At 33.9% G+C, this 14,579-nt stretch overlaps 1 protein-coding gene across 5 annotated transcripts in view; it reads left to right on the forward strand.

Moving 5' to 3' along the window:
* The window catches only part of SLC16A7 (solute carrier family 16 member 7), a 153,142-nt gene extending 138,765 nt beyond the window's left edge, over positions 1-14,377 (forward strand). For all 5 annotated transcript variants that reach the window (XM_019804515.2, XM_019804518.2, XM_019804514.2 and 2 more), the window contains 3 exons: positions 4,153-4,296; positions 7,355-8,173; positions 11,570-14,377. In XM_019804515.2, coding sequence (XP_019660074.1) covers positions 4,153-4,296; positions 7,355-8,173; positions 11,570-11,838 — 1,232 coding nt within the window. In that variant the 3' untranslated portion in view covers positions 11,839-14,377. The remainder of the gene's footprint in view (positions 1-4,152; positions 4,297-7,354; positions 8,174-11,569) is intronic.
* The last annotated feature ends 202 nt before the right edge of the window (positions 14,378-14,579 follow it).

Here is a 14,579-nt window from a genome sequence, read left to right on the forward strand (position 1 = left end):
ATGACCCTGGGCTCATATCCACATTCTACCACTTATATTGTGACCTTGAACAAGTTATCATCACTTTGCATGTCTCAGTTTTATCAACTGTTACATTGCTATAATTATCAGATTGCCATAAAAATCATATACAAGAATGCATGTGCAGTTCTTAGCACACTGCCTGCAAAGAGTAATAACTCAAGAAACTAATGAATAATAATAGAATAATGATGGTATATATGGCAACTACCATCACAGAGCTTAAAATAGGATGTAGGAACAAGACTCAAACAAACACAATAGAGGGTAAATAAGTGTTTATGGGGTGTGTGTGTGTGTGACCATTATAAGTGCAACAGGAGTTCTAAGGATGGGCAAGCGCTCTCTGTAATTTATGAGAATGCACATAAGCTTCCTTACCAGAATCAGTGTCATGGAGCCTCAGCCCTAAAAGACAGAAGTAGCTTTCAGAAAACAGAGAAGCAGCTGAAGTATAGGTGACAACAGTGGGAGCTTACACTGCTCTCCGATGAGTCCTTTACGGCTTCACGCCGGCATGAAAGTCACTTTATACTGGACACTAAAAAGTCTGAGACAGTTTGGAAAGCTGGAGCCGAAGAAATTAGTGGGTAGATCAGTCTGGTTTAGATATCGTCTGATACTTGCTGAACGTTTTTGGAAATAATATTATTCTCGTACGTCACATTTTTTAACCGCTCAGCAGACAAATAGAACAATTACCTTTGCTTTATTTAGATATGGGCTCAGATGTAACTCTCAGCAGGCAGAGAATTTTCTTTGCTGTCTTAACTGATGGTTAAACATCATGACTACTTGAAACACATATGCTGAGTAAAAGCTTCCATCCTGATTGAATTAATAGATAAATGAATAAATGACCTCAGAATGTAATTAGGCCCAAGATTCATCAACAAGGGACACCTGTGAGGCTAGCTCATGTTTAACAAAAATCACATGTGGTGAGAATTTATTTGTTTTCTTGAAACTCCATCTTTCTTTTTACTACAGTAAACAAGCTGCCCCTAGGTTGGAGAGAGAGAGGTATTGGATAGCATCGTGTTTTATATCTAATGTTGGATGCCTCCTCAAGCTAATATTAAGCATTTAAAGATTCTTTACAAAATAAGTATATTTTGTTCTGTATCATAATTTTAATTAGATCTACAACTATTACAAAGTAGAAATATTTTATGACATTTTATAAGCATTTCATATTAAGAAGTAAGGAACTTTGATTATTTCTAAACAAATCAACTTAAAAAGTATATCTTTTTTTGCTAGAAAAAGATTATAGGTTAATTATGTAAATACACCCCTTATAGATTATCTTATAGATTATCTTAACCAAAGTATATTACTTAAAGTAAAATCATGTGTTGAAATTAGAACTCTTATTGCATCTTGACTGATAACACAGTAGAAATTATGCCTCTTCAAAAAAAAAAAATCAACACCTCTAAATGTTTTCTTAAGAGTGGCCACTCTTGGGGCGCCTGGGTGGCACAGCGGTTAAACGTCTGCCTTCAGCTCAGGGCGTGATCCCGGCGTTATGGGTTCGAGCCCCACATCAGGTTCCTCTGCTATGAGCCTGCTTCTTCCTCTCCCACTCCCCTGCTGTGTTCCTTCTCTCGCTAGCTGTCTCTCTGTCAAATAATAAATAAAATCTTAAAAAAAAAAAAAAGAGTGGCCACTCTTAATCACAGTTGTGGGGGGAAGAGCTTTGATGTGGTTATCCTGAACTATAGATATAATTATTTGCCACACATTGCAAATTAAGTTGTGATTCATTGCCTATGTTCAAATTTAAATTTACACCATTTAGGCAAACACAGTTATAACATTTAGTCATTAGTACATTTGTGAGTTATCCTGGCATCATGTAGAAAATGGTATAAATAATATCAATGATACTGAGAAGATTGTTATTAGTCCAAGTAATTGATAAATGCCTTTGGATTCATTCTCATAGTCTACTATTTATCAAAGCATCCATCACAGTTCTTAAAATAACTTGATAATGTCTCCTTCTGTATTATAATGGGTTGATGATTATAGTTGTGCTTTTATTATTTTATACTTGGCATGTGTCACCTGGTTTTATATGAGAAATTCAAGAAATAGTGCATTGAACCGATTTGAGTTAAATTGAATTGAAGCAAAGTGAACTGGTTAAGTAATTTTAAGAAAAGGAACCCACACTTAAGTTCAAGAAATACTCAAAGCTATCAATTCATTTCTCACAAAGGCTATTTGAATTTAGCTATGTGCTTTTTAATGAAAATGCTCATTTCCTAAATCATATGATTTCTTACCATATTAGGAACAGAAATCTATTCTTTTCACATCATCTTGTACAATTTTCATTGATTTTTTCATCTTAACTCTGTGGTTTTTATAGAGCTATCTTTCATATGGCCCATTTTAGTTTGGCGTTTTTTGGGGGGGAGTATGAAATGCGAAAGTGGTATTCTATTTTTGAGTTCTTTTGTCAATTTATGTCTTTTTACCGATATGTTTTCAAAAGATATTGTGGAATATTAGGCCGTGAAATTTTTATTTCTAACTTGTATTTAAGGAATAAAAATAATAACTATAGTTTTGTGAAAGAATAAAGCTATATTGACAAATGGATCTCAATGTATTTTAAATACTATCCATGTAGAAATTCTCAAATGCAGTACAATTGCACTTAGCAAATTTTTAAGTTATAGTATTAACTAAAAATCATTTAAATTTTTCCTAGTCTAAATATTGGGCTGAGAATTCTGACCTAATGTAATATTTTTCCCTCAAATCAATGGCCCTTGTTTTAGATGAAATATAATTTTAAGTTAAGAAGGAAGTGTCAAATCCAACCATTTACACATTGACAGGTCTCATAAAATAGTATGGACTTCCACTGCATCTACGATGACCTCAGTTGTTAAGTTCCACCATTATTTTATGATGCACCGCTAAAAAAAAAAAAAAAAAAAAAAAAAAGCTGTGATTAAAANAAAAAAAAGAATGCTGTGATTAAAATAAAACACAACACTTTATTAATATTTAGAGCTTTTATTTTATAACTACCAAAAGAGCTTTTTTAGACATAAACATAGATGATTTTAATCATTTTAATCACTCCTGCATATTTTATATGTACACACACACATACATTGGAAAATGTACCTTGAATAAATTGAGTAAAGCACTCCTAAAACCTCTTCTCATTCAGTATCCAGCTCTCCTACATTAGCTTTTGAGTCCGGGTTCTCAGTGTTCATGTTTCACACATAAGACTGTTCTCTTTGCCCATGAGGCAGCATATCTTAATAGAGAGATCCACCATTTTCTCTGGTAATTTCATCGAAGCTGCTTTACCCATTCAGTAAGTTTTGATGCTGGTACTTTCTTGACATTATCAGAATGTGTCAACAGAAGATTTTTTAGACAATAATCAGGATTCATATTTATATTCCTTCTTCAAATGGCCCTTTAATGGTTTGATTGAAGTATGAAGAATTGCTATTGTCCAACCAAGCCATAGAAATAACCAAATTCAAGCATGCATAAGCGGTGATCGCTACATTGCTATCTATGACCACCACCTGATCAACAGGGATTGTTAAGAGACCTCAAGTGTGAGACATCTTTACTTCTAACATAATAAGATATGAAAACAGTTGGTATCTTAGAATCAAGGAAAATGTGGTATTAAAAATCATACTGTAGTAAAATAAAAAAAAACCATTTAAGCTCTAATTAAGAGGATATATGTGTGTGTACACAAAAATTATTCTAGAAAATAAAATCATTATACAGACAAGTCATTTTTATAATATCTAGATTGTTATTACATAAATTTGCCTGCATTTATTAAATATTTGTATAGTACACCTATGTCCTGTTGAAAAACTTTTCTATCAAAAGTCAAATGATTATGGTCATAAACTATATGTTAATCACTTCTAATTTATTGTTTTATGTGTTGTCATGTATATGGTTAAAGATAACCAAAGTGATTAGGAAGTATTGAAGTCTTCATTATATTTTATTAGCGTGAACTAATATTTTTCTTTTATCATTAAAATATGCTTCCAAAATTAACAACTGTTAAAAATAAATAAGTAAATGACCCAGCAACTGATCATTTCTTAATTTCCTCTCTAGGTCCCATAAGTAGTGTTCTGGTGAATAAATATGGTAGCCGACCAGTGGTGATGGTAGGAGGTTTATTATGCTGTTTGGGAATGGTCACAGCCTCTTTTAGTACCAGTGTAATAGAGCTTTACCTCACTATGGGATTCATTTGTGGTAAGTCAAGTTTTGTTTTCTGCTTATTCTCTTCTTAACACTTCCATCTGTTGTTTGCAAAGCTCTGTAAGAAGCCTAAACAACAGAACATTCGCATTGTTTTCTTTGAGTTTGCTTTTTATATCAGATGCTATCTTAAAGTACTGAAATACTAGCTTGGAATGGCCGATCAAACTTATTTCAAGAAATGGAAAAAAGAAGTTATCAGCTACATTGAGTGCTATGATATCAATGTCAAAGAGAAAACAGTTTTGATTTAATTTTACCATTTCACCCTTTATTCATCAGCCAGTTAAAATGGTATTATGGACACAGACTTCCTGGCATATAAATAGCTTTATTTTTTAAAGTTATTTATCATTACTTATTACTATTTAGAATACCTGACTTATCTATCACTCATTATAGGTTAAAAATGGTGCCAAAATATGTTTTCTGCGTGCATTGATTTAGCTTTAACAATAGAATTCTTGTCTGTGTTCTGGTTAGTGGTAGGTCTCTGTATCGGCATCCCTTCTTTTCCTTACAAAAGATTCTAATTGTTTAAAGGCTCTATAAGGCACATTTGCCACTAAACACATGTTTTTAAATGTCATACTGTCATTCTTTTACAGTTGCTCCCCATGTGTTATGTCTGTTGACTCAAACTGACCTAAATATGTACAATTGGAAAACACTATTCTTATTAGTCTCAACAATAAACTGCATTAAACAAATCTACACTCAAAGTTTTAAGAAAAATCAGATTTTAATATATTAAGAAACTGAATCTTTTCCTTATGCTCACAGAAAAATGGTAAATATATTCTCTTTTTAAAGTAATTTTAAATCAATCTAACCTTGCACTTTTCTATCATTTGATGAAAAAAAAAAAGATGTATTAAAGCCTATAGTAATAGGGATGTTGAAACCTTTCTCTTTACAACCTTTCCACAACTATCTTCCTTTTTGATGTGGTAAAACACCTTTTGACTTTATAAATGAGAATCTTATATTTAAGAATTTTCATAGTGCAGAGAATTTCCTTTCTTTGTGCAGAAATACTATATATTGCATTTGACCATAGAAGTCAGGCCAGACCCACAAGTAGATGTATTATGGAAAAGATGATTTTGTTATTACTGTACCACAAATTTCAACAGCATTATATGTTATTCTAACTTCAATTCTTGAGTCTTGAAGGCTTTGGTGCTTCTAGAGGCAACCATTAAAATATACCATGAGAGATTTATCTTAAGGCATTATCAGCCAATACTTTTTGGTTGGCAGTCTAATTTTTAAAACTAATTCAGCACATATTAGCTGATCATGAGAAAAGTAGCCTTACTTTATATCTCGGCTTCTTTGTCTTTAAAATGGGGGAAATGAAAAGCTCTTTCCTTTGGGAGTCATTGGAAAGATTCATGTAAAAAATGAATGCATAGTACTTTACAGGGTACCCAGAATTTTGTTACTTTTAAATAAATACTGGCATATAATTATCATCATACATCATTATATAACATCTTACAGTTCTAGAACTTACTTGACTTTGGCAAAAAACTTTTGTTGTAGTTGAGAGGATGGAACTGGAGAAGTCTAAGTGTTAGGCCAAATAATGTACATAGGTAAGTAGTCGAGGCAGCTTCAGGTGTTTGGATATCAAATCTCATGTTCATTTTACCATGCCAGAATAGGAAATAGATGGCCACCGTCTCCTAAGGAGAAGTTGGTTTAACACCCCAAGGCAAAACTCTAGGTGACAGAACGGTGCAAGGGGTTGGGGGAGGGTGGCATTAGGTAAAGAAATTTGATCTTCAAAACAAAATTCCTGGGTTTTAATTTGGATTCTTCCATTTACAAGCCACTGACCATGGGCTGACAGTTTTCTTATTTATAAATTACACTTATTCTGCATGTCTCACAGGTATGGGCTGCGGTAGTATCAGAGAGCATACTGTTCTGTTACTCTTCAAAGCATATTCTTGGTTCATTTGTGTCAGCTTTTAGGGACCCTCCTACTTGTAGAAAATATTTGTTTCAAAAGTTTGCAATAAGTATTTGTACTGAGAACTAAGTTGTTCCCGAGTCTAAATACTTAAGCACTTTGTAATACCCTCTCAAGTTACATAAACTGGTAAATGCAGAATTCTTACTTTATAACCCCTAAACTAATACAGAATTAATGTCTAAACTAAGGGGGAAAGAGAGGTACCTTATCTAAATCAATTTTATGTGGCTTTTAAACAAACTTAATCATTACTATTGCTAAAGAATCCTTGGCGAGTTATAAGAAATAATTCATCCCTCTCAAAGGTGATACTCAATACTGCCAAGTAATTCCCTCGGAGTCTGTAGGAACAGTAGGAACCTTTGAATCATATAAAGAATGAGTTTTAATCCCTGAAAAATACTAAAAGCAAAAATTTTATTTTTTTAATCAACACACATGTGCATCTATATTCATGAAATGTGGAATGTGAAAGACGTACAGCATGACATTAATGGTGTTAATTTATTACTCTTGTTTATTTTTTGCACAGTTTTGAAAGAAATATCTCTGGAGAGACCTAAGATTTTAATAAATGACAATCTTTTTAATCTGTTCACTCTGTTCCACTCTTAAAAACAGTGTTCACATTTTAAATGCACTCTTGCCCACAAGGAAGAAATCTGTTCTATATATGTGTGTATAAACGTAATGCATATAATACATATGTTTATGTAAATAGAAAGGATTAATTTATCTGTGATATTAATGATTATAATTAAGAACTAACAATTTCATCCTAATTTCAACCTGTTCATGATTATGGAAACATCAGTAGAAATTCTTGATTTTATTTTTGTGCTTTCACATGAAAGGAATATAAAGCTGTCATATATATCAAGTGTCCAGTTGTGAGAACCTCTTCGTTTATGCACAATTCCATGATATTTATAATTATCAAAAATTACTACCTGCTTTTGCACTTTAAGTTCTGCCTTCCTCACTTGAATGTACATTTTAAGGAGTAATTCCTTTTGTGAGTGCCATAATGTATTTATGTTTTTCTTCCTTTTGTTCTGTTCTTTTTAGGTTTAGGTCTAGCCTTCAACCTGCAACCTGCCCTAACAATCATTGGCAAATACTTCTATAAGAAACGACCCGTGGCTAATGGCCTCGCCATGGCAGGAAGTCCTGTTTTCTTAAGCACATTGGCTCCTTTCAATCAGTACCTTTTTAATACTTTTGGCTGGAAAGGAAGCTTCTTGATTTTGGGAGGTATACTGTTGAATGCCTGTGTGGCTGGGTCCCTCATGAGACCCGTTGAACCCAAACAAGTTACCAATAAGTCTAAAAATAAGATTGGCATAAGAGTGGATGATATAGGTGTGAAGAAAAACCAGAAGAATAAATCAGCATGGGAAAAAGTTAATACATATTTAGATTTCTCCCTTTTTAAGCATAGGGGATTTCTGATATACTTATCCGGAAATGTCATTATGTTTCTAGGGTTTTTTGCCCCCATTATATTCTTGGCTCCATATGCTAAAGACAAAGGAATTGATGAGTATTCTGCAGCTTTCTTGCTGTCCATTATGGCTTTTGTTGACATGTTTGCTAGACCTGCTGGAGGACTCATTGCAAACTCCAAACTTATCCGCCCCCGAATCCAGTACTTCTTCAGTTTTGCCGTCATGTTCAATGGAGTGTGTCATCTCTTGTGCCCATTGGCAGAGGACTATACAAGCCTGGTGTTATATGCTATATTTTTTGGTCTTGGATTTGGGAGTGTTAGCAGTGTCCTCTTTGAAACTCTCATGGACCTGGTTGGCCCTCAAAGGTTTTCCAGTGCTGTAGGACTTGTCACAGTGGTGGAGTGTTGCCCCGTTCTTCTTGGTCCTCCTCTTGCTGGTAAGAATAATTCTCATCCAGAAAAGCAAAAAGCATAAAATGAGTATCTACTAGCCAGGACATTCTTTTTAGTGTATGATATGGCTTGTAATAATAAATACTAATAGTCTGAAAGACTGTGGGTGTGTTAATTTTAGGGTTTTTTATGTGTGTATTTTTAAATTTCATGAATAGTTGATTTTAGACTTAAATTTGCTTCAGAGCCAGGACCTATGAACTTAAGAATTTAAGTTAGACTGATAATTAGTAACATAATTTTCATGTTCTTACCCATATCCATTGTTTTGTGCTTATAAAAATGTGTCATAAAAATAGAATTCCACTTTCTCTTCATTTTACCATTGATGAACAAATTTCTCTTCTGCTCATATTAAAATGAGTCAGAAGTTTAAAATAATGCTGCTAAAGGTCAGGATTTAATTTTTTATTGGAGCACATTGGTTATATTAATATGTTACATGTCTAAGGATAGCATACTTTTACAATATTGCCGACAGAGTATATGTACATATTTATACTCACATATATGTACATATATACTCATATATATGTATATATGTATATGAAATGCAATAAGGAAAAGAAATTCATTTGAAGAGACACATTCCACACATATAAATTACAGTGATTACCTATAGTTTGTAAGATCTGAAATATTTTCAGTGATGTCTATGAAAGTATCCATGCTAAATTACACAGTAAGGAGACTAAGACACAGTATAAGTGCATTTTTGAAGTTAAGACTTTTTTCAGTCTTAGACTTCAATGTTATAAATATTAAAAACCTTACATGAGCCAGTCTTTTCCAGCACATTGTTTTGGTTAATATTTAAACTGAGGTATTCACTTGGGCTCTTGGCCTGACCCCTAGTGGTCACAGTAACTGCCAGGCTAAATGTAAATTTTTCCAGTTTTCAAACTGATTCCCTACATGACATCAAGGTATCATTTTTTAAAACTCCAGTATAGTTAACAGACAGTGTTATATTAATTTCAGGTGTGCAATATAGTGATTCAACAATTTCATACATCAAGAAATCATTTTGAATTGGGAAAATTTGTCTTTAATTTGTTGATACTTCAGGTATCATTGACCTTTTGCCTTGCTTTTTCACTTGGTCAGGAATGAGTAGCATAGTTATTGAATTTTTCTATCTACCAGGGCTGTCCTCTTGTATCTAGCACAGATGTTTTGGATGTTATATCTTTTAATATTAGATACTATGGCACCAAAACAATTTTCACAAAGAACGAAAGCCAGTCTTATTTATCAGCTAATTGATTTTGTTGTGGAAAACAACTACAATTGACCTATCTTTTTCTACAGAATTAGTTTTACCAAATGGGTTTGAGAAGCTTATTCATTAGCAGCAAAATTTTTAGTATCAAGAGAGAAAATTGTATTTCACCAGCCATGGTGGGATTAAAAAAAAAATTAAGTCAGGTCAGCAGACATAGTGGGTGGGCTCTAAGGATGGAAATGGAGGAATCTGATTTGACTATTCCTTCCTACCATTGCCTGACCTGCCATTGCCACTACTGGTGCGACGGTTTGGCAATATTAACACAGGAAGCACTCAAGATCACTGAAACTGATATAAAGAACTGAAGCTTTAGTTCTGGAAATCGTATCTTGTTTCTTGATGATGCTTAAATAGTTCCTCAGACATTTAGGAAGTATGTTGATATGGCAGCCCAAGTGATATTAACTTTGATGGGGCCATAGACCTAATGTTTATGTATTTAGAAGTATGACAATCATTGTATGAATAAAAATATGTGACTAAAGCTAGAATGGGAATTTAAATTATGCATTTTTGTTATGTTTATATATATGGCACACTCAAATAAGCCTATTCCACCATTTAACCAATTAAAACAGAGAACTTTGTTCAAATAGGCAGTTTCACAAGTAGCTAAATTTAATATTGAGCCACTAACTAGATTCTAGCCAGATAAATGAGATTCTGATTAAAGAAACAGGCCTCTATCAGAATCATCTAGAATATGCATATAATGAATAATATGGATTTGCATACACAGTCATTGTTAAGAATTAGGTGTCTGCATAAACCAAAGGCAAAATTGAGTATAAACCGAAATATTTTTAAAAGTCAATAAACTGGGGTGTCTGGCTGGCTTAGTTGGTTGACCATCCAACTCTTGGGTTTGGCTCAGGTCATGATCTCAGTGTTGTGAGATCAAGCCCCACATTGGGCTTCATGCTGGGCTTAGAGCATGTTTAAGATTCCTTCTTTCCCTCTCCCTCTGCTCATCCCCCCACCCCGGCTTGCCCTCACTCACTCTCTCTCAAAAAAAAAAAAAAAAAAAAAAAAAAGTCAATAAATCTTTAGGTTATGTGATATCAGGCTAGTTTTTAAATGTCTCGATAATCAGATGTAATAAATACTTTCTTTCTGATTAGACTGGTCTTAATAATTTAGATTCAGATAAACTAAAAAATTGTGATTAGCCCAAAAAGTTATGATATGACTCTTAACCAAGAGGTATGATGAAGCTTTTTTGCAGAATAGTTAAGAATCTGAGATTCAGACAGACTTCGTTTAGATTCCAGATTCTGCCACTCAATGGCTATGTAACCATGATCAAATTACTTCATAGTGATCTTATAAGGATTTAATGAGATATTACCTCATTTAAAAGTGTTTAGCCTAGGGACGCCTGGGTGGCTCAGTCAATTAAGCCTCTGCTTTCAGCTCAGTTCTGGATCCCAGGGTGCTAGGATTGAGCCCCATGTCAAACTTTCTGCTCAGCAAGGAGTCTGCTTCTCCCTCTCCCTCTGCCCATTTCCCCCACTCATGCTCTCTCTCTTGCTCTCTCTCTCTCAAATAAATAAATTAAAAATCTTAAAAAAAAAAAAGTGTTTAGCCTAGTGCTGGGCATAGAAAAAGCATTGAGTAAATATTATGCCCTGTCAAGAACCTTAAAAAAGCCTTTGGGTCTTTCCTAAAAAAATGTAATTTTTCCTTTCTATTGAAAAGAAGCATGGAAAGGATGAAGCAGTCTCAATGTATAAATATTAATAGATAAGTATATCTATTTATATACATGTAGATACAAAAACATGCCTCACACATACATGTCTTTATGATACACACACAAACAGATATATACGTATGTTGTCTTGGTTGTACATTTTTACTGAGGGGAATAATCTTTAAGAAATTGAATATATTGGTAATATAATTGTGTGCATACATGCCTTTTTTATGCATATATAGAATTCATAATCTAGAATATTTTTTGTTAAAAACTCATTCAATATTAACTTAAATAAGAAATAGGTACATACTTGGTGGAAGAATTTATTGGAAAATGTTATCATTGTACGGCTGTTTTATTATGCTGTTCTAAAAGATGTTCTCTGTCTCTTAGGTAAATTGGTGGATCAAACTGGACAGTATAAATACATGTATCTAGCCTGTGGAGCTATTGTGCTCCTCTCAAGCCTTTGGCTGCTCATCGGCAACGCTATAAACTACAGACTGCTTGCAAAGGAAAGGGAGGAAGAAGCAAGGAATAAGAACCTGCATGCACCCGAGTCCAGAGAGTCTGAACCCTTGAACAAATCTAAACATGATGATGTTAACGTCAAAAGTACAAGAACAGAGAATAATTCTTCAGAGAGAGAAACTAATATTTAACAAGAATCCCATCTCTGATTTCAGTGTTTATGACTTTCTTAGGAGTATTTTTTTTTTTTTCCAAAATATCGGGAAACTCTTTCCTTGAAATGAGGAGTCATACTGAGGGATGGAGATGAGATTTTCCTCACTGGCAAATTTTTATAAGTTTGTTTTTTAACACTTGTTTGGATAGTTCAATTTTGAGATTATGCCTATAAAGAATCCATGCAATGGGTTTATTTCCATACGTGACTCTGGCTGTCATGGTTAAAATAGTTTTCAAGTCTTCCAGGGACTTCCAGTCTTGGTTATAGAGATCTGAATCCCAAACCCCTTGCTTAAGCACTTAGAAGGTGTATGTTTAATCCTACAAGAATAGCCTGTCCAAATTTCATTTTTTAGTGTTAAATGGAATTGAAGGAAAATGAATTTTCTTCTAGTGTGCACACGCACACACACACACTCACCTGTATGTACACACGTGCACAGAGTATCCAGCGAACAAAAGACAAGTAAGTTCAAAAAGAATATCATCACTTTTTTAACTTTCAAAATAAATCCATGGAGAATGAAGAAATGTATTATATCTGCATACTACTTTACAATGTGAATTTTAAAGATAAGAACATGGGTGAAAATAAGAATGATCTTAATTTGAAAATGCAACTAGCTGCTTAAAAAAAGGTATTTGCATGTATAAAATAAATTTGAAGAAAAAAAAATTCCTCCATTTTAAACTATTATTTTTAAGCACTGTTAGATTTGATTAATCCATGCACATGATTTCTTTGAGGACGGTCATTAGTACCTGGTGCTAGAGAATAGAAGTCTCAAATAATTTTCAGAATTCTTACTTAACATATAAATCAAATTAAAAGCCTAAGTGACTCCTCACAATGAGCTGTGTTCATTGATTTTAAAAGGATTTTAGTTACTAATCCAGAAAATAATAACCAGAGATTTCTTTTAATCAGAGCTCAGTCTAGACTCACTGTCACACTGAGACTTAAAAATGGAATTTACCAGAATCCTGGTTGACAGGCTGACAAATAGGCCAAATTCTAATTATTCCCAACACATACAGTGATCAGAGGATTACTGTTATGAGTGATCTGAGTAAAGCTGACTATGAGTGAGAGGTGCTTATACCGAGCCCTCTAAATTCTGTCATCTCTCGTCCCTCCCTAAAATGCAAACGCAAAACACAGAAACCCAAACCGGCCTTTCACTTGGCCACTGAAATTCCTCGTGCTGTAGGACTGGCAGCTCTTCAAAATCCCACCTCCTCCTGATGAGACTTCCTGCTGCCTGGGAGCATAACCGGGAGACTGTTAGATAACAAAAGGTTTCTAGAACTGGAGGCTGCACGTAACTCAGTATATATACTCGGGAAGGGTAGGCATAGTTTATCACACCATAGCAAGAAGCCTGCAACATTGTTGGCCAGTTTAATTTAGCAGTTTCTCACTTTCATAACGATTTAGCATCTGAGATTTAATATCTGAGAATCTGAATCACCCTTGAATATTCAGGCATATGATAGTTACTGTGCACTCAGAACTATAAATACTGGTTAGAGTAATACAGTGCTTTTAAACAAGAAAAAATGTGTGCCTTATGGCTAAAGTTATAAGTATTTACATCAGCAAATCTGAAGTTTAAATTAAGAGTATGATTAATGAAAAACATTTAGTGCTTGATTATTGAAGTGATGTTACTCTTCAGATGTCAAAAGGAATTTGCTGTTCATTTTTTTTTTTTTTAATTGCAGTGGAGGCAGGTGCTATCTTATTTCTTGTAAGATTACACCTGGACACCAAGATTTTATGATAATTAACATTAAGGATTTGATTTGTAAAATTTATGCACTGGTTAAGCATGTGGCTCATACTTAAGAAGCTATATAAAATCCCATATTTCATTTAGCATTCATTTTGTTTGCAGATGAAGAGGAATTTGTATTTTTTAAATATTAAATGAAACAACTTGTGCCAATACCATAGGCAAATAAATCAGGCAAAATGTGGCGGTGTATGGCTGTTTTTAATTTAGTTCTGCCCAGTCTTGAGTCTTCAAGGAGCTACTTTCATATTGCTGGTGCTTTTGTATTCAACTCTGACTCGTCATAAGAAATGCAACATCATAAATTGTGTAGTAGCTCTCCGGTCTTAAACATTTACAAAAAATGTCTTCAATTCTCCGAGGAAACATATTTAAATTAATATGCATATCAGATCCCAGGGGAAAATAAACAGCAAAGTAGTGATAGTGAGGTATTGGGCCCAAGGCTTTAGTCCTTTTTGTCACTTGCTGGTAGAGACAAGCTCGTTGGTGCATTCCAGCGCCTTCCTCCATGGAAGGAGGTTTATTTACTTACTGATGAGGTTTTGTCAGGTCAAAACCAATTCTTGTTTGTTCTGTTTGTCTTTGGTCACCTTCATTAACTTTTCCTTTCTGACACTGTGTATTAAATTGTTAAAAAAGAAAGGGAAGTAAAATTGCACATTAAAAGCACATGATATGTATATCGCCATGCCTCTCAACAGCTCTACACAAAGTTACAAATATGCACACGTTAATTACCATATTAAATGTTGAAAATTAATTTAGAACACACTTGAAACAGCGACATAGACTCATATACAGGATTGAGAGTCGTTCCGGGGTAAAATAATTTTCTAGTCGTTCACTCTCTCCACTCCCTTGAACTTGTAAGAATATTTGTTGCTTTAAGAGACTCTTTCGAGGGGCGCCTGGGT

Source organism: Ailuropoda melanoleuca, chromosome 15 (assembly GCF_002007445.2).
Source record: "Ailuropoda melanoleuca isolate Jingjing chromosome 15, ASM200744v2, whole genome shotgun sequence".
NCBI classification, from domain to species: Eukaryota; Metazoa; Chordata; class Mammalia; order Carnivora; family Ursidae; genus Ailuropoda; species Ailuropoda melanoleuca.